A 21,284-nucleotide genomic window follows, 5' to 3' on the forward strand; every position below is an offset into this window, starting at 1 on the left:
TTCCTGGGGGCAGTTGGAAGCCCTTAAAGTTAGTTTAGTACAGAGTGGTGAGTGTTCTGAAAAAGAAATCCATAGATAGGGGCAAGGACTCAGTTTGCGTGGCTTAGAGCAGCCCGGTCCTGGTAGGGTGGTTTCCGCGAGGTCTGACTGATGCCCAGGAGCCCGCGCAGGCGCGCAGTGTGGTGTCGAGGTGGGCGCGCCGAGGCGGGGAGTGCCCTGCCGCGCAGGGTTCCGACTGGGCAGACCGGATGTGGTTCAAATAGAGAATTCTCTTTTGCCAGGACGTTTATTCTCTTTTGTCCAGCGTCTGTTGGAAAAGCCTGTTACTGCTGCGTCTCGGATGCTGTCTGTGAGCCCTCGTTCTCTACCCATGCGCACTGGCGATGGTGAACAGCTCTGCTTTCTTGTCTTCAGTCACAGTGGCCCCAGAGGAAACACTGACAGGTTGCTCTTGGTCTTTCCTATAAACGGAACCATACACTATGTTCTATTTTTTGTTTGTTTGACTTATTTAACTCAGCATAGTTTTTGGATTCATCTATCTTGTTGCATTATGTAGTGAACTTTTTTTTTTTTTTTACTGTTTTATAGTATTCCAGTGTATGGGCTGGAGAAGGCAATGGCACCCCACTCCAGCACTCTTGCCTGGAAAATCCCATGGACAGAGGAGCCTGGTAGGCTGCAGTCCATGGGGGTCGCTAAGAGTCCGGCACGACTGAGCGACTTCACTTTCGCTTTTCACTTTCATGCATTGGAGAAGGAAATGGCAACCCACTCCGGTATTCTTGCCTGGAGAATCCCAGGGACGGAGGAGCCTAGTAGGCTGCCGTCTGTGGGGTTGCACAGAGCCGGACATGACTGAAGCGACTCAGCAGCAGCAGCGGCGGCAGTGTATGAACTTTCCAGGTGGCTCTGTGGGTAGAAAACCTGCCTCAGTGCAGGAGACGCAGGAGATTCGGGTTCAATCCCCGGGTCAAGAAGATTCCCTGGAGGAGGGCATAGCAAACCACTCCAGTATTCTTGCCTGGAGAATCCCATGCACAGAGGACCCGGGTGGGATACAGTCCATGGGGTCGCAGAGTCCGGCACGACTGAGCATGCATGCACACACTCCACTGTATGGCTGGACAACACCTTGCTGATGAGTATTTGCATTGTTCCCAGTCTTTGGCTTTTATGAATAAAGCTGTTCTGAATGTCATAGCAAATTTTTTCCCCTCCTGCTTAAACGTCTGCTTGCTGAGTCAGTATGTGCTTAACTTTAAAAGAAATCTCTGTTCCGTAAAGTGCTGGTGCCATTTCATGTCCCCACTAGTTGTGTGGAAGGATTCCAGGTGCTTCACACCCTCACCGTTCTAGGATGGCTGTAGGATTATTTTGTTTCTGGTTTTGTTTTGCAATTCCCTGATTACAAATGATCCTGAATACTGTTTCTTGTGCTTATTGTCTATTCATATATCTTCTCTTGTGAAGTCTTTTATTCATGTCTTTAATTGGACTGTTTTTCTTATTACTGTTGAGTTGTAGGAGTTTATTAAATGGTCTGAATAGAAATCTTTTATGAGATATATTTATATTAGGAGATGAAGTCTCCTGTGGACCCTATATTCCTGTATATTCTTTCTGGTTATGCCAGCAATGCAAGGCCTGAGGATTGTTTATCCAGATCAGTTTTCAGGATTGTGTTTACAGTGAATCAACTTTAGAGATCACCTTAGAGAGGACTTCCCTTGTGGTTCATCTGGTAAAGAATCCGCCTGCAGTGTGGGAGACCTGGGTGTGATCTCTGGTTTGGGAAGATCCCCTGGAGAAGGGAAAGGCTACCCACTTCAGTATTCTGGCCTGGAGAATTCCATGAACTGTATAATCCATGGGGTCGGCCTGAGCAACTTTCACTTTCACAACCTTAGAGATGAAGTTTTATCTCTGTGGATAATTAATGGGCTTATTACTGTTCACTATAAAAGTGGTGATTACCCTAAGCTCAGGGTTCTTCTCTTGTGATATTGAATATGATCCCTTGCATGTGTAGACATCCATCATCAGGAATCTCTGCATCATCCGTTTGGGACTTTCGTTTGGGTTGGGGAACCAACATGTGTAATAGAGTCCTTTTGTCTCTAACTCAGGAGTCTTATGGAGAAGGCAATGGCACCCCACTCCAGTACTCTTGCCTGGAAAATCCCATGGATGGAGGATCCTGGTAGGCTGCAGTCCATGGGGTCGCTAAGAGTCGGACATGACTGAGCGACTTTACTTTCACATTTGACTTTCATGCACTGGAGAAGGAAGTGGCAACCACTCCAGTTTTCTTGCCTGGAGAATCCCAGGGACGGGGGGGCCTGGTGGGCTGCCGTCTATGGGGTCACACAGAGTAGGACACGACTGAAGTGACTTAGCAGCAGCAACAGCAGCAGTCTCAAGTTTTCTCTCAGTACTCATGAAGCAGTAACAGGCTAATTTAGCTTGTATATAGAGTAGCATATTAGACTGTGCATAGTTCTTGACACGTATTGCAGTGTTTTCTCAATCTGTGGCTTATCTTTAATTTTAATGAAATTGTGTTAATAAAAGAGTCTTTTGAGAAGTGGAAGATTTACATTTTGATGAAATCCAATTTTATAGTTAGTGCCTTTTGTATGCTAAGGAATCTTTGCTTTCCCCAGGATAGTGAAGGTTTTCACTATGTTTTCTTCTAAACATTTTATAATTTTAGCTTTTTAAGGCTTACATTCTTTCATATGGATGTTTGGTTATTCCAGCACCAATTATTGAAAAGATTGTTAATACCCGATTGAATTACATTGAGATCAGTATATTTCTATACTTCATTCTGTTCCATTAATGTTCTGTTAATTCTGCTTTAATTACTGTTGCATTTCAGTAAATCTTGAAATCAGATGAAATAAGTCCCCAACTTTATTTTTTTTTTGAAATTATTCTGTTGTAGGTTCCCTGCATTAAATTAATATGTTCCATATTAATTTTAGAAATTGCTTCTCAATTTCTTCAAAAAAGCTTGCTGGGATGTTGATGGTTATTATATTGACTTTGTAGATTATTTTTCAAAAGCGGTTTTTCTTAATGGATTTCTGGAGATTGAGTCATCTGATCCATGAACATGGTATAACGTTTTCATTTATTTAGGTCGTCTTGTCTCCACAGTGTTGTAGTTTTTAATGTATAGATAGTTCCCTTCTTCTGTTAAAATTTTTCTTAATGATTTTGTATTTTTTGATGTTATTGGAAATGGTTTACTTCAAAGTTTTGTTTTCCAATTGCTGATAGTATTTAGAAATAAGAATTATTTTTCTATGTTGAGTTTTGTTCTGTGACCTTGGTAAATTCCTGTAGGTAATCATCTTGTTTGCTTATAGACAGATCTGCTTCTTCTTTCTAATCTGTGTGTGTGCTGTTGTTATTATTGACCTTGCTATATTCCTGAATAGAATGATGAGAGCCAACATTCCTTCTCATATTCCCAATTTTAGGGGCAGCCAACATGTTGATTTGGCTAACAGGAAATTATAGTAGCTGGAAGACTTTATGAATGGAGACATTCTGTTCATTGAGTGCCCTATTCCGTGTCTAAAACAAATTAAAGCATTGTTAAGGTTTTTGGATGCCTGCACTCATCTCTCTATGTTGTGAGGATCCCATAGAATGTGAGTTCAGCTAGCTCTCATTTCATGGATTGGCATCATTTGGTTCAATTTAATTTACTTATAACTGTAGCCAGAGGGAGGGAGAGTAGAAATTCTAATGTTTTTATAAGTCTTTATATTTTATATATTTTATAACAGAAGTCCAAGGTAATATTGAAAGGTTACACGTTTAAAAATATCAGAATAAACACATAATTTACATATATTAAGTAGCTCTCAGAAGAAACTGTTCAGGGACTTAAAAGTGGCTGTCTTTGTGAGATAGGGCTAAGAGGTGGGCAGGTGGCTTTTTACTTATTTTTAAAATACCTTTATATCACTTTTAATCCAAATGCACTTATTGCTTGTTATTGTTATATTTTAGAAGTATTTTCTTTAAATACTGGGGTTTACCCAAATATTGTTGAAGGAAACAATTCATCTGTTCAGTCTTGGTTTATTTTGATTCTACCAAAGTTGTAATTCTTTTCAATAATAAATTCAGAAATGACTACAAACCTCTATTGATATATATTTGGATAAAATTATTGGCCTGGCAGCCTACATCAGAAACTTGAAAAAATTTACGATACAATCAAACTAAATGCTCATTAATAATGGTGTAAATTAGGTAAGTGGTAGTATGTTAATCATGGAAGAAGGCATGACAGTCCACTCCAGTATTCTTGCCTGGAGAATTCCCATGGACAGAGGAGCCTGGAAGATGACAGTCCATGGGGTCACAAAGAGTCAGATGCAACTGAGCAACTAAGCACGGCACACAGCACAGTGTGTTAATAATAGTCTGTAGGCAGAAAGAAAATAATTTTCTTTGGGAATTAAGTATTAATACTGGAATATGTTCTTTAAATATTACTGATAAAATATCATATATTTTTATAAGTAAAGTATGTATGTTTAAGTATGAAAGTTTATATGTTATATATAATGTAGGAGAGAAAATACTTAAGACATAGAAATATCAAGCTAATAGTTGTTTTTAGACACTTTTTCTTTGTTTTTCTGTTTTCCAAATTTTCTGTGTTGAACGAAGCAGATTCGTAATTTAAAGCAAAGAGATGGATAAATGATATACTGGTACAAGTTGAATATATTCTCTTTTTAATGAGAGATAGCATAGTCACTAATTTAAAAATCTGATATTTTCAGTTTTCTCACCATTTCATTTTTCCTTTCATTTTTATTTTATCATTTTGTTCTTTGAGATTTTGCCCTGAAATTTTCTTTAGTAAATTAGGACTTGCTGACTATGAAAATGACCTGTTTCCTAGGGCTAATTTGTTTTGCTTTATGGGACTGTTTCCTTGTGCAACAGTGTCGCAAAAAAATGAAAAAGAAATGGGAAAAATACATCTAATTTCCCACCATCCCAACGAATCTACTTTTGGACATGTATAGATCATTCCTTCCCCTTGGATTGATAATCTGTAATTTAAATAGAATTCTGAAGTTTATTGTTAGTTGGACATCCTCATCTTTAGACGTCCATATGTCAGATGGACTTTCTCATGTGATCCATCTGGACCATACATGTACATGTTCAACAGGTCTTTCCACTTCTGATGCTTCTGATCTCAGAGTGGAAGTCCAAATTCTTTGGTGGCCTGTAAGGCCTACAGTCCTCTCCAACACAGCTCTCTTTCCAGACTTCTACAAGGTTCAAGCTCTCACATCCTTCAGACTTTGATTCTAACGTTCAAGTTTGAGTCCTTCAGAGTCTTCTCTGGGAGACTTCTTTGACCATCCTGTTTGAAATTCACCCCACTTCCTATGCTGCTTATTCCTCCTATTGCTTTTTTTTTTTTCTCCAAAGCACTTAACACTATCTACTGTTGGATGTATTTTAATTACTTTTCAGTTATTGTCTGTCTGTCTTTACCCTTCCCTGTGGAGAGTAAAGTTCTATGCAGGTAGCGATTTTTGTCTCTTGTTCACTGGTGTTTTTTTCAGCACTTAGGACATTGACTGGCACTTACTAGGGAATTAACGTGTGTTGAATAATGAGTGAACACCAGCTCTTCTCATCTGTGTTTCATACTGCTGCTAGTGTGATAAGCTGTGGAGTGGTGCTCTACTGCTCTAGGACGTGGCCTTTCATTTTCAATTGTATGTGCTTTCGTATATTTTTTGGGGGTATGCTCATGTGTTATATTTTTGTCTGAAAGGTATTCTTGACTAAGTTTTTGCCTCCTTAACTCTTCTTTACCTTTCCCTTGGCTTCTTCCCTTTTCTCTATGCCAAGTTGGCTCTTCTTCCTTTGAGCCTTTGGTGTCATGTTAGAGAAATTAGGAGCTTCCCTTGTGGCTCAGATGCCTGCAGTGTAGGAGATCCAGGTTTGATTCCTGGGTCAGGAAGATTCCCCTGGAGAAGGGAATGGCTACTCACTCCAGTGTTCTTGCCTGGAGAGTTCCATGGACAGAGGAGACTGGTGGGAGGAGTCCATGGGGTTGCACAGAGTTAGACATGAATTAGTGCTGGAGGAATTAGACTGCTCTGAAAAGTACTGTTATTTTTGCTTGGGATTCTCCTTCCAGACTTAGGTATTGATAATCTCTGTGTCTGTAATGCCTCGAACTAGGTGCTTAATGATTTACAACTTTTTCTGTATTGCTTAGAATATTTATTTTAATGGAATTATTCTTATATTGAGGTTTGGTTTTATTTTGCATGTTCCTAAAACACATTGGTATATTTTTGGATATTTCCTTTGTTTTCCATAATAGTCTGGGTTTGACAAGGCAATTATTTTATAATTTGAAAACCTGTTGATATGTTGCTCTGTTTTGTGGATACCATGGATTATGAATTTATAGATTTATGGGCAGAAGTAAGGAAATCATTCTCTCAAAATAATAATACTATGAGTAACTGTGTATTGCTGTTAATGTGAAAGGTGCAATTAATGCAGTTGTAACTATTTTAATAATCTTCACACAGCATGAATTCAGTTTTTTTTTACTTATTTTTCAGGGAAGTCTTAAGAGTAATCGACAGATCTCACCTCAGGAATTCATCTATGAACTGAAGATGGGGTCTGCGGATGAGAGACTCTTCACGTACCTGGAGTCCCTCCGCGTGTCTTTGACAAGTAATCCTGTGAGGTAATTCGTCTATCTGAACATGAGGGCATGTACTGAATTAAACAGATGCCATGATTTGTCACTTTTATACTTCATGGTGCCTGTGAATAAATAGCTGGTCTACCTCAACAACTTCTCAGGGAAACAATTGAATACATAATATTTATGTTCATGTGGAAATATAGTCTCAATATACTTTTTGTGTTTATTACTGAGAAATATATAGCTTGTGGACTTTTAAAAAAATTATGCCTTTTTTCCCATACAATTTTAAAAAACTTAAGCTATTTTACAAAAGAGAATTAATCATGATCAGAAACTATTGATTTAACGTGGTGGAGTTTCACACTGAATTTTGGCATTGTATATATACTGGCTTATTTCTGTTTGACATAGCAAGAAATGCCAATAATTTTTTTTTCTTTTATTGGAAGGGGTATCTTTATAGGAGCCCATAGGTTAGTTTCTTCAGGTTTAGCAAATAAAAATATAGGATGCCTAGCAAAATCTGGATTTTAGACACACTTACAGTAAGAAATTGTTATTTTTTTCAGAAATCCAGATTTCACTAGGTGCCCTGTATCTAGCCATACTACAGTAGGTACCTTAATAAACCAATTTTTAGACTTTTTAGCCCAGCATAGTCTTAAAAAATTTTAACTAGGGGTTGTTATAAGATGAGCAGTCATAGGATTTCCAGCTGTAAGAGTCTAAGGTAGGTTAGTTTTGATTTCTTATTTGTATAATAAATGAATGCTTATTTCTATGTAAATATATATATATAAAATATATTCTAGCTTTCTCTCTATATGCATATATATGCATACATGTATGTGTGTATAAAATGTAGATAAAGGGTCAGAGGGCCAGAATGACAAACTATGGTTGGAGGTTAATGATATGTAAAATAATTTTTTTGATATTCTGATATTCTGGATATTTCTTACTTTGGGCTACAGTAAGATAAAAATCCTTGACAGTATAATTTTTAAAATAAAAAGACCCTACCTGCTGAGAGACATGAAAGTGAGGTTTAACTAAGGAGTAAGAAGAGTGAGCAAAGCATCTCTATTATTTCAACTTTGTCTTTATTTTTCCATATTTTACCATTTTAGTCTGTTCTCTAGGGTGTAAGGAGAAGGAAATGGCAACCCACTCCAGTGCTCTTGCCTGGAGAATCCTGTAGACAGAGGAGCCTGGTGGGCTGCTGTCCATGGGGTCGCACAGGATCGGACATGACTGAAGCGACTTAGCATGCATGCATACATTGGAGAAGGAAATGGCAACCCTCTCCAGTGTTCTTGCCTGGAGAATCCCAGGGACGGCGGAGCCTGGGGGCTGCCCTCTATGGGGTCAGAGAGGGTTGGACATGACTGAAGCAACTTAGCAGCAGCAGCAGCTAGGGTGTAAATTAGTGGTGGGCATGAGACCAGGGACTTCATATGTCTTAATATTTATTTGACAAGTGTAGTCATATATGAAGAGTTTCCAGTTTTATCTGTACTGTTAAATGTTTCCATTTAAAAAATGTTGATGAGCACCTGCTGTTTTCCAAGTACCATCTTAGATGTGTGGCTTGAATAAACAGCAGAGTAGGTCCAGGCCCTGTTCTTGTGGAGTTTAAATGTAGGAAGAGGGCATGTTGGGGTCAACTGAGGAGCTGTACTCATTTTCAGTTTATCTGGCAGCCACCTGACACTGGAGATCATCATGGAATTTCGATGTAATTAGAAGTGGACTGCCATGACCTCATCTTCTTATTTTGAGTATTTGAACATGTTAGTGAAAAAAGCTGTGAGAGGACTGTCTGTGTGAATTCAAGCATATTACAGTGGATTTAGTATTTCCTGTGATTCTTGAATCTTGTTTCAAAAATAAAAGTTTGTGGAATTATTTCCTCAAGAGTGGCCAGTTCTAGAATATATTATCAGGAAGTCACAAGTACTTGTTTCCTATGAAATAGTATTTTTGACTGGAAAGAATAGAAAACCATATTATTAGGGAAATGTTTCTGAAATCATGGTGCTTCATGTAGAAGGAATCTGAGCTACTCAGGAACATTTTTGTGCCCAGTGCTTCAATGACAGGAGAAACTGAATTGAACATGTGAATGTGAATCTATTTCTCTGATTAAATCTTTGGACTTTGCAGTTAGTTATGATGCCGTTAGCCGATAAAGTCAATTTTTCATATTTTCTTTTTAATATATTATGTGATTAAATTTCGAGAGAGAAGGAATTCTAACTTTTTGTAAGCTTTTGAGATTATTATTAGATCTGTAGTATTACTGAGAAAGTCAGAGTTAAATTTTTTAATGTCTGTGAATACAGTTGAAAAGTAAAGTAAGCAAGTGAACTGATTAATGATGGTTTTGGAGCAAGATTTATTTAAATCAAAAATCAAGGAAAAATTAGGAGCAACCCCCCCCCCCCGCCTGGCGCCCCATCCCTGATATGCAGTATTTTAGAGCCATTCATCAACCTCTGAAACTCTGCCTAGTGATTATGAAACATGGTTATCCTTTGACTATCTAGATAGGGAATTATGTGTAAACTAGTGTTTTAAATACCAAATTATTTGCTTTGTTTTATGAAGAGTTGATTTGAAGATCACATAATTCTGTTTGAAGTTTTATTGATTATTCAATATTCTTAAGGACAATTTTGAGCTTAAAGACATAGTTCCTTTGTAACGTTTTAGTGGATGTCCACTAAAAGATGGGTCAACAACTATGTCAGCAACTACCTTTACACTTTCAAATATATGGATGTAAAAATGTAAAAAGTAGATACTAGTATTATTACGATTGATATGCGTTTTAGTCTGTACTCATCTTTGCAGGTAGCAAATTATAGAATGCATCTTCATTTGCGTAGTTTGACCTGGCTGTCAAGAAAAAGATTTCTGTCTCAGGAATAGCAGTCTTCTTTGATTTTTGTGTTTTGTGATTTTTAGGCATTAGTTTCTTTTATTCACAGTTAACATGTACATTTTGAAGTTTACTGTTACTATTCTACAAGATACCATTTGGTTAGAAGATTTGTAACAAGATTTTGGAACTAGATTTGATTAAGTTAATAACTGAAACTTTTGGGAAATTTTTTTCATAAGATGTAAGTTGGTAGCTCAGCTGGTAAAGAATCTGATCCCTGGGTTGGGAAGATCCCCTGGAGGAGGGCATGGCAACCCATTCCAGTGTTCTTGCCTGGAGAATCCCATGGACAAAGGAGCCTGGCAGGCTGCAGTCCATGGTGTTGCAAAGAGTCAGATGACTAAGTGAGTAAGCATGTGTTTACTGGGAAACAGGTAAGCAGTCTATGTGTGTCATTATTCCATTTAATCAGTGTTTTTGGAATGTAGGTTTTCTGCATTTCTGGGCTTGAAAACACAAAACTGGTAGGAGAACTTTTGGAATTGCTGAATGTTTTGTGCTGTGCGCTGCATATGTGAGAACAGAGATGGAAGAGCTTGTGGCGAGTGATGAGATTACTGTATTCCTTCTTGTCAGCCTGATCTGAAGAAATCAGGACCCAAATTTGAAGTTACTGATAGCTTGAATTATTATAAAAATTATTTGTATAAAATGTTTAACATTAGAAAGGCTACAGTGACACAAATATCCACTTTTACTGATGAGGCTACTGATGAGGCTAATTTACAGAATGTTGCCTATGACTTTGAAGCTTCCATGCCCCCCTCCTCAATTCAGATCCCTTGAATTTTGGATTTATCATTTCTTTCTTTGCATTATAGATAACCATATATGTATCCCTGATATTCTTCTTGGTTTTTATATCTTTTGAGTATTACTTAAATGGCATCATCTTCTGTGTTCTCTTTGAAGACTTTCATTTTCCTCTCAGTTTTTATGTATTTATAGATGTTGTGTACAGCTACTCACATTTCATAACAAGCATTTTTCATACCTTTTTCTTATATTTTAAATGCTATCAGTTCAGTTCAGTTGCTCTTTCATGTCTGACTCTTTGTGACCCCATGGACCACCGCACAACAGGCCTCCCTGTCCATTGCCAACTCCCAGAGTCTACCCAAATGCACGTCCTTTGAGTCCGTGATGCCATCCAATCGTCTCATCCTCGGTTGTCCCCTTCTCCTCCCACCTTCAATCTTTTCCACCATCAGGGCCTTTTCCAATGACTCAATTCTTTGCATCAGGTGGCCAGAGTATTGGAGTTTCAGTCCTTCCTATGAACACCCAGGACTGATCTCCTTTAGGATGAACTGGTTGGATCTCCTAGCAGTCCAAGGGACTCTCAAGAGTCTTCTTCAACACCACAGTTCAAAAGCATCAATTCTTTGGCACTCAGCTTTCTTTATAGTCCAATGCTCACATCCATACATGACTACTGGCAAAACCATAGCTTTGATTAGATGGACCTTTGTTGGCAAAGTGATGTCTCTACTTTTTAATATGCTATCTAGGTTGGTCATAAGTTTTCTTCCAAGGGGCAAGCATCTTTTATTTCATGGCTGCAGCCAGCATCTGCATTGATTTTGGAGCCTCCCCAAATAAAGTCTGTCACTGTTTCCAGTGTTTCCCCATCTATTTGCCATGAAGTGACGGGACCAGATGCCATGACCTTCATTTTCTGAATGTTGAGCTTTAAGGCACTCTCTTCTTTCACTTTCACCAAGAGGCTCTCTAGTTCTTCTTCACTTTCTGCCGTAAGGGTGGTGTCATCTGCATATCTGAGGTTATTGATACTTTTCTCCCAGCAATCTTGATTCCAGCTTGTGCTTCATCCAGCCCAGTTTTTCTCATGATGTACTCTGCATATAAATTAAATAAGCAGGATGACAATATGCAGCCTTGACAATACTTTCTAGGTTTGGAACCAGTCTGTTGTTCCATGTCCAGTTCTAACTGTTGGTTCTTGATCTGCATGCAGATTTCTGAGGAGACAGATCAGGTGGTCTGGTATTCCCATCTGTTGAAGAATTTTCCACAGTTTGTTGTGATCCACACAATCAAAGGCGTTGGTATAGTCAGTAAAGCAGAAGTAAATGTTTTTCTGGAACTCTCTTGCTTTTTTGATGATCCAGTGGATGTTGGCAATTTCATCTTTGATTCGTCTGCCTTTTCTAAATCCAACTTGAACATCTGGAAGTTCATGGTTCACGTATTGTTGAAGCCTGGCTTGGAGAATTTTGAACATTACTTTACGAGTGTGAGATGAGTGCAATTGTGCAGTAGTTTGAGCATTCTTTGGCACTGCCTTTCTTTGAGATTGGAATGAAAACTGACCCTTCCCAGTCCTGTGGCCATTGCTGAATTTTCCAAATTTGCTGGCATATTGAGTGCAGCACTTTCACAGCATCATCTTTTAGGATTTGAAATAGCTCAACTGGAATTTCATATCCACTAGCTTTGTTTGTAGTGATGCTTCCTAAGGCCCACTTGACTTCTCATTCCAGGATTTCCGGCTCTAGGTGAGTGATCACAACATCGTGATTATCCGGGTCGTAAAGATCTTTTTTGTATAGTTCTTCTGTGTATTCTTGCCACCTGTACTTAATATCTTCTGCTTCTGTTAGGTCCATACCATTTCTGTCCTTTATTGAGCCCATCTTTGCGTGAAAAGTTCCGTTGGTATCTTTAATTTCCTTGAAGAGATCTCTAGTCTTCCCCATTCCATTGTTTTCCTCTGTTTCTTTCACTGATAGCTGAGGAAGGCTTTCTTATCTCTCCTTGCTGTTCTTTGGAACTCTGATTTCAAATGGGTAAAATCTTTCCTTTACTATTCCTATTTAAAGCATTCCTTTAAATAGTATAAGAATGCTTTTTTTTTAAAAAAAAATCTTGTCTGATAATCCTGTGTTTACTTTGTAATTCATATCAGTTTAGAAATATATTGGAATTTATGTGAGTTTCCCTTCAGAATTTCAGCTTATGCTGCTTTTTCCATGATCCTCTTCCTCTTTCTGTTCATTCTTCCTCTATTCTTCTCTGTGTTTTTTTCCTTCTTCTTGCTCAGATTCTTTTGATAGATTTAAAATTTCTCATTTTATTTTTCCTCTTTTACTAATTTGGAAGACATTCTCTTTGATCTTAAATAGAAGAGAAATTTAACATCCACATACTTAGAAAGGAAACTGCTTGCATGTACTTATAAGGAACAGAAGAAAGCAATATCTTTTCTTACGAACCTAAAATACATTAACACAAATCATCTTCTCTTGATTTGTATGCTAGTTCTGTGTGATGTTTTAATTTTTTCTTTTTTGATATTGTAAATTAGCTGTCTTTACTACTTAGATACTACCCAGGTGACACTATTGCCTGTCAATGCAGGAGGCACGGGTTCTATCCCTGCTTCTGGAACATCCCCTGGATGAGGGCATGGCAACCCACTCCAGTATTCTTGCCTGGAGAATCCTACAGGCAGAGGAGCCTAGTGGGCTACAGTCTGAGGGGTCCCACAGAGTTGTACACAACTGAAGAGACGTAGCACACACACACGCACCACTAATATATGCTGCAGATATTTATATGTGTTTATATACACATACTTATCATTTGTTTTTGGTTCATCATTCATTTTTTTCTAACTTTATTTTTGTTTAAAATATATCATTGTATTTCCCTAGTGAGAGTACTTCAGTGGTAAAGCTTTCTTTTGTTTGAAAGTGAATTTGTTAGCCTTTACTTTTTTGAAGAATAGTTTTCCTAAGGGCATGAAATTATTTGGTCTTTTCTTAGTCAATTGGAGATATTGATACCATTTTTCTTCTTCGTTACATTGCTTTTTCGATAGGCAGGTTCTTTCTCTAAAACTCGTTCTGTTCTAGGTAATCTGCCTTTTCTCTCTGGTTTTATTATGTCTTTTTTTGGATGTTCTCCAGTTTGTTCTATGTGTCAAGGTGGATTTTTTTCTTCATTATTTTTACTAGGGATTTATTTGGGTTTCCTGAGTATGAATGGTGTCTTTAATAAATTCTTTGAAAATATCAACTGTTGACTCTTTGAATATTGACTGCCCTCCCCGTTTTTTTGTATGTTTTCTACGTTCTTACTCCATATAGTGTTATTTCCTAGTCTCTTTGAAGTTTTGTCTGTTTGTTTCTCTGTACTTTTAATATATTCTAGTTTCCTAATTATTTTCTTTTCCATTGTCTAATCTGCTGTTTAATTGGTATGTTGTATATTAAATTTCCACTACGTTATAATTTCATCCCTAGACGCTTGCTCCTTGGAAGAAAAGCTATGACCAACCTAGACAGCATATTAAAAAGCAGAGACATTACTTTGCCAACAAAGGTCCATCTAGTTAAAGCTATGGTTTTTCCAGTAGTCATCTATGAATGTGAGAGTTGGACTGTAAAGAAAGCTGACCACCAAAGAATTGATGCTTTTGAACTGTGGTGTTGGAGAAGATTCATGAGAGTCCCCTGGACTGCAAGGAGATCCAACCAGTCCATCTAAAGGGAATCAGTCCTGAATATTCATTGGAAGGACTGATACTAAAGCTAAAATGTCCAATACTTTGGCCACCTGGTGTGAATAACTGACTCATTGGAAAAGACCCTGATGCTGGGAAAGATTGAAGGAGGGTGGAGAAGGCAACGACAGAGGATGAGATAGATGGTTGGATGGCCTCTGTGACTCAATGGACATGAGTTTGAGTAAGCTCTGGGAGTTGGTGATGGACAGGGAGGCCTGGCGTACTGTAGTCCTGGGATTAGAAAGAATCGGACATTCCTGAGCAGCTGAACTGAACTGAAAACTGTATCTTTATTCATAATTTTTGCTTTGTTACTTTTGTCCCATTTATTATTTTTCTAAATATATTACATATGTTATATTCTTTGACTGTAATTTTAGCAAATAAAGGTTTCCTAGGCCTACTCCTGGAGTTTTTTTTTTTTTCCCTGCTTTACTTGTTTCTTGTTTGTCTGTGTGTTTTTAATTTTAGAATGTGTCCTCCTATTCCTTGGAGCTTTTTCTTTGAGATTTATTTTGAAGGTATTTTGAATTAATCTAGATGATTAGTCTAATTAAATTTTTGTTTTTCTAATACTGAGTGCATAGTGACCGAGGGCTGCCTTAAAATAAGTTGATTTCTTTTTCCCTGCACGTGCATATGCAAGGTTGGGTTATGAATTATCGGAAGACATTTGCCTTGATGTCCCCCTTTACTGGATTGTCTATTGCTCGTCTCTTTCCTACTGAAGGTGGGGCCTTCTGAGAGCCTTGTCTCAGGCTTGATGGTGGCTCGAGGCTGTAATTCTTGTCTCATTCGTTTCTGCTCAGCTCCCACAAAGGAGATGTTGCATTTCCAGGGCTTTATGTTGGCCCCAGAGCAAATGAAGTTTGAGGGAGGCTTTCCTATCAAAATTTTTTTCATTCTCTCAGGTCCTGCATTTATTTCACCCCTTTTTTAGTATTTTTCTTTTGTTTAGGCTCTCAAGATCTTTCTTTATGACTCATTCCTAAATCCCACTAAATAGAGACCTTTTACCATTTATTCAGTTTCCTATAATGCAGCTGCTGTCCTCTTTGATGCATGCAAAATACTGGGTTCTACAGTGATACTAATTACACCTTGTTTTTACTTTTGTGTTCTGAACTACATAAAAAAAATAGATACAGAAGTAGAGCAAGGAACAAAATCAGCTGTACTGCTGGAAAATAGAGTGAAGAACAAAACTGGGACTTAAAAGTGAAATGTACTTCTTAACTTCTTTCCACTGAGTCACTTACCATGTTGCTGTAGCTAGAAGGACCAGGAAGCTGCTGGCCAGAGTCCTATGCGTGTGTGTTCTGCCTACTTCATCAGTTTGATAAATCAGTTCTTCTTGGGGAATATTCTAATAAGGAGATGGAAGGAGTGGCCAGAAGTAATGCTTGATGTTGTTTTCTGGGATATATAGAAGACGACCTTTCCCTTTGTAGAAGTGAGGGAGGGCGGATAATATTCTTATGAATAACATGCTCTAGTTTGTTTTCATTCTCATGATGTTTCAGAATTTTAAATAAGACATGAAATATAAAGTTTCTTAAGAAAAAACCAGACTTAGAAAAATCAGCAATATGTACAGATTTACAGTGGTAGTCCCAGTGATAGTTTCTGAAATGGGCAAGAGAAGTAAACGTCCTCCTTGGAGATGTACATTCTTGTAGTCTTCCTGTCTTCGCTTTTCCTCCCTTTTCTCTCTTTCTCCTCCATAGTGATGTCAGGAAGATATGCAATGCAGATGACTCTGTTTTCTTTCCTATGCTGTTCACTACAGTAGCTATCTTATGACTACTTAATTAATTAAAATTTAATGAAAAAAGGCAACATTTCAAGTGCTCAAGAGGCACATGTGGCTAATGATTCCCATGTTGGACAACACATATGTACTGCTTCTGGTGTATTTTCGTAGATAGTGCTGCTTAAATGCTTTGGTTTTTCTGAGTAGCTGTATATATACATAAACATATCAAACATTTCTTTGATATGTTTATTACATGGTTGCTATGTTCTCAAAGTTATGTTCAGGACTGTGAGAATACATAAGGAATTAAAGTCTGAAAGATTAAAGGATATTTTTTAAAACCTCCAAGGATGAATGAATATTCATGTCAAGAGAATCAAAGAGTAATATAAGGCAGCGGTCTTCAATGTTTTCGGCACCAGGGACTGGTCATGGAAGACAATTTTTCCACGGATGGAGGGAAGGCAGTGGTTTGGGGATGATTCAGGTGCATTCCATGTGTTGTGCAGTTTATTTCTATTATTATTATATTGTGATATGTAGTGAGAAAATTAAACAGCTCACCGTAATACAGAGTCAGTGGGAGCTCTGAGCTCAGGCAGTAACGCAAGCCCTGGGGAGGGGCTGTAAAGACAGATGAAGCTTTGCTGGCTCTCTCACTGGTTACCTTCTGCTGGTGCTGGCTGTGGACCCTGACCTAAGGGAGGCTGCCTACACAGGGACTGCTGCCTTAGCAGTATATATGGCTAAGGGAGTGGGCTTCATAGCAATGTCCAGAACCAGAAAGGAAGGGAGAGGCTGGGGTGACAGGCTGTGCTGTAGCTGTGGTCCATGGAAGCTTTACTGGGGCTGCCTGTAGTCAGGATGAGGGAATCACCAATACGGTACATCCTAGAAGTCATGGAAACATCCTCTTTGGTAGGTTGAACATATTAGTGGGGTGTATGTTTCTTTTAAACAGAATTTTCCACACAGATGTACATACTTTTACCTCTTAGAAGCAATTTTTCCAGGTTGTTTTCCAATAAGAAGTCAAAGTGAAAGGTAGGGTGTTACTATTCTTCTTTACCTCTTTAGGTACTGCCATATATGTTAGGATATGCCTTTTATTATTTATGTGTAAATTATCATTCAGGATTCATAACTTTTATGATAATAGTGCTTATTAAAGAAATATTTGTTGAAAATGACCTCTAATTTTAGGCAATTTTGCTGTTCTTTCTGAAGTGCTTGAAATGAATGAAATATTAATGAAAAATGCCTGGAAGAAAATAGCTATTAATGTTTTCAGGTGCATACTAACTTGATATTTTTGAAGGGCAAGCTATTTCTTCCCAGTGCATTCACAGCCCCTCCAAAGCTTGTGTCATTTTTCTGAGAGCATCTCTGGAAGACTGAATGTTCCCCCATGGTTGGGAGACTTTCTCCTTTGTATATTGTCATTCATACTGTAGCTTGATTTTGCCTTATTGATATATTAAAATGTATTATAATTATTTGGTTGTGAAGTTAACTTTGCCTGTACTTAAAGCTTTGACTTTGAAGGCAAGGTTAACAATAAAAGTAGAATACGTTGAAAATAAGTAATTGCCTTTAACAGAGAAATACATATTTTCTGCACAAGGTGAATAGAGCATATATAGCTCAATTTATACATGAGCTGAAAAGTCCTAGAATTATAAAGTGCTGCCAATGTATTTTAAAATATGTCTCCCAGTCTTTTTAAAATAAAATATAAATTGGTATTTGAATTGCCAAGATTAATTTTAAAAATCCTATTCAAATATTAAGTCAGTTATAGCATAACATAGGGTCTCAAATTTTGCTTTTAAAATAGAGTAGTTTGATATTTAGGCATAAAAGGAATAATATATGAATGAAAACTAATTATTTGTAAAAATCAGGTTACTGTTTAAAAGACTACAAAAAATAGTTTTATGCCATAACAATTTGGGAAAAATACTACTCTTAATCTGAAACAATTTCTCATATATCTAGAGACAAAATATAAGAAAATTACTTCTTTCCAATGATAACTGTCTGCATTTTCAGAGAATGTAAACCTTCTGTGCTCAAATCTGGAACAGCTATCAGTATGATGTTATTTACTGAATACTTTGACTTTCCTGGTGGCTCAGACAGTAAAGTGTCTGTCTACAATGCGGGAGACCTGGGTTCGATCCCTGGGTCGGGAAGATCCGCTGGAGAAGGAAATGGCAATCCACTCCAGTACTATTGCCTGGAAAATCCCATGGACAGATGAGCCTGATAAGTTACAGTCCGTGGGGTCGCAAAGAGTCGGACACGACTGAGTGACTTCACTTTCACTTTCACTTTGGTTTCTTTGGTAAAGATAAATATTTTCAGTGGAAAATTATTGTACTGCAGGCACTAAAGCTTCTAGTTACTTAGTATCCTACATACAAGAAAATTAAATAGTTTAGTTCTGAGACTAATTTTTTGGCCTGTTACTATGTGTTAAAATATATTGCTGTGTGCATTATGTAAAGGATTTAAAATATGATGATCCTTGTGTTGGTATTCCCTGACATATCTGTACATAAAGAAATAGGTAATTGTACATAAAGAAAGGCAAGAGAAAGAAGTTTCTATTTTCATGATTCAGAAAACCATATAGAGTAAACTCAGTTTTATATTGCTGCAGATTTCTAGTTCTTTTATTACAAGGGGTTATGTACATCAGAAAGAAAGGTATACTTTTTATATGTTAAACATCTTTTTTGTGTTAAAATTTATAAAAGAAAATTATAAAATTATAAAAATATATAATTACAAAAGAAAAATATTTTGTATGTTAAAATTTAGAAAAGAAACATTGAATTTTGATTAATTTAAATTCAAATATTCACTTGTTACTTGTGGCTACCCTGTTGGACAGCACTCTTGTAGAGGTCAGAAGCTCGTATAATTTTACTGTTGCACTTGTTTTGAGCCTTTGCACTCTTACGTGTAGATAGGCTGCTCCCTTTATCATGCTGTGAAATTCTGAGGTCGGGGGTAAACTGTTCCACTGTTGTAGAGCCTTAATATGGGGCTCAGAAGAGATGATCAGAGGCAGGTTAAATAAACTTGCATAGTAACAAGAGAATAGGGAAATTCAAGCGTGAAATGAAGTGACATGCTGAGCCTGGCTTGCTCATTCTTCAGGATCGAGGGCAGGTATTTGCGTATTTCTGTGGACCTTCCTGTTACAAAGCTAGAAGAGATGCAGGCGCTTCTCCTGGTTCTCACACTGCTGAGAGTCCGTCTGGAAAGAAATGTCTTAACAAACATTAAATCGTACCATTAGGTGTGATCTCAGTAAGTTCTTAAGTATGTGGTATGGATAACATGCCCCTAGAGCACAGCAGAGGGTGTATTAATCTACCTGGGTGAGGTCCCACAGTACCAAGAGGCGCACTGGGGAGGGACGTAGAGAATAGAAGTTAATGAAACAAAAGATGTCATCAGTCCAGAAAAAACAAGGGACCCAACAGTGAGGCTTTTAGGTGGAAGCTGGTCAGACTTAGTCTTTCTGAGGTGGTGAAGTTTGAGAGACCAGAAGGACAAGGAACTGGGTGAGAGGACTTAGGCTTTGGCGCTGGGTCTGGGGGGTGTCTGGGTGGCAGAGACCCTGCGGTGAGAAACGGAGGCCGGTGGTAGGGTTGCTGGAGGGGTGGGCATGGGCAGGTCAGGAAGGCCTTCATGTCACAGGAAGGAAGGTGGGTTTTTACTGTCAGTTAGCGGGAGGCTCTTAAGGAGTTTTAAACAGGAAATGGAGATTCCTGTTTAGAAACCTTGCTCCTGATGCTGTGGCGGGAACAGATCATAGATGGGAGGGTGGACAGGGAGAGCCGAGGGAGGGTGTGGCGCCCCCGCGGGGACTGAGGAGGCTGGGTGAGGACTGCAGTCGTGGGCCCAGATTGGGGCATGCTGAAGGTAAGTGAAGCAGAGACCGCAGGACACGTTGGTGGATTGGATGCAGGCTGGGAATGAAAAGGAGGACTCCGGAAGGACGCCGCGAGTTTTGAACCTGAGCAAAGAGGTTTATAGTAGTTCTGTTAACAGATGTTGACTGAAAAAAATGATAAAACCTCAAAGTTGAGAATTACGTTTTATTCAGCAGACTTACTGAGGTCTTAAGTCCAAGAGATAGCCTAACAGACTGAGGGAGTGTTCTGAAAAGGTAAGGGAGCTGCCAGGATATATAAGTGTTTGAGAAAAAACTTCAGTTAGTTGGCATGTTAAAAAAATTACTGCTTGTTAAAGGAAAACCAGACATCTCTTGTTAACGAATTTGAGATAGCAGGTGAAGAGTTGAATACCTGAATCTGCAGCTCAGTGTAGAAATGTGGAGTGAAGATAGATACTATTGTTTATATGTGGATTGTACATAAAACTTTGAAAATGGCAGAAATCCAGGGTTGGGGTATGTGTGTGTGTGCATGCGTGTGCATCCATTGTGTATCCAACTCTTGCATACAAGAGTTTCTGGAAGAAGCTCTGAGGAACTCAGCAGTACCGTGTGGCCCGGAAAGAAACTGAGCCCTGGCTGGTAGGGAGGAGGAGGACCCAGGAGATTGGTTTCTCGAACCTAAGAGAGGAGAGTGTTTCAAAAAGAAGGAAGTGGCAGACTACACTGGACACCGCTGAGATGGGGCGAGGCAGTACTGTGGTGATTGCCAATGGGAGGGCTGTTGGTTACCTTTGAGAAAAGCAATTTTGTAGAGTCTGCATGGCAGACATCAAATTGAAGCGAGATGGAGCGAATGGATGAAAATGTACACACTACCCTTGTATACAGGTCAGGAAGCAACAGTTAGAACTGGACATGCAACAACAGACTGGTTCCAAATAGGAAGAGGAGTACATCAAGGCTATATATTGTCACCCTGCTTATTTAACTTATATGCAGAGTACATCATGAGGAATGCTGGGCTGGAGGAAGCACAAGCTGGAATCAAGATTGCTGGGAGAAATATCAATAATCTTAGATTATTGGGTAAACTCTGGAAGTTGGTGATGGACAGGGAGGCCTGGCGTGCTGCAGCTCATGGGGTCGTAAAGAGTTGGACACAACTGAGTGACTAAACTGAACTGAACACTTGTGATGCAATCATTTGAAACCTCTACTATGAAAGAAAGGGGGAAAATGGACAGTAATAGGAAGTGTCCAAGGTCATGGGAATGAAACCCTTTGAGCCAGTGCTATGCTATTCTACTGTGTTTCAGTCGTGCCTGACTCTGTGACTCTATTGATTGTAGCCTGCCAGGAGCCTCTGTCTCTGGGATTCTTGAAGCAAAAATACTGGAGTATGTT

At 38.5% G+C, this 21,284-nt stretch overlaps 1 protein-coding gene across 1 annotated transcript in view; it reads left to right on the top strand.

Annotated features, from left to right (window-relative positions):
* The window catches only part of DIAPH3 (diaphanous related formin 3), a 566,408-nt gene that overhangs the window by 125,417 nt on the left and 419,707 nt on the right, over positions 1-21,284 (top strand). The window contains exon 5 of the mRNA XM_040267149.1: positions 6,636-6,766. Coding sequence (XP_040123083.1) covers positions 6,636-6,766 — 131 coding nt within the window. The remainder of the gene's footprint in view (positions 1-6,635; positions 6,767-21,284) is intronic.

Source organism: Oryx dammah, unplaced genomic scaffold, assembly GCF_014754425.2.
Source record: "Oryx dammah isolate SB20612 unplaced genomic scaffold, SCBI_Odam_1.1 HiC_scaffold_24, whole genome shotgun sequence".
Classification (NCBI taxonomy): Eukaryota; Metazoa; Chordata; class Mammalia; order Artiodactyla; family Bovidae; genus Oryx; species Oryx dammah.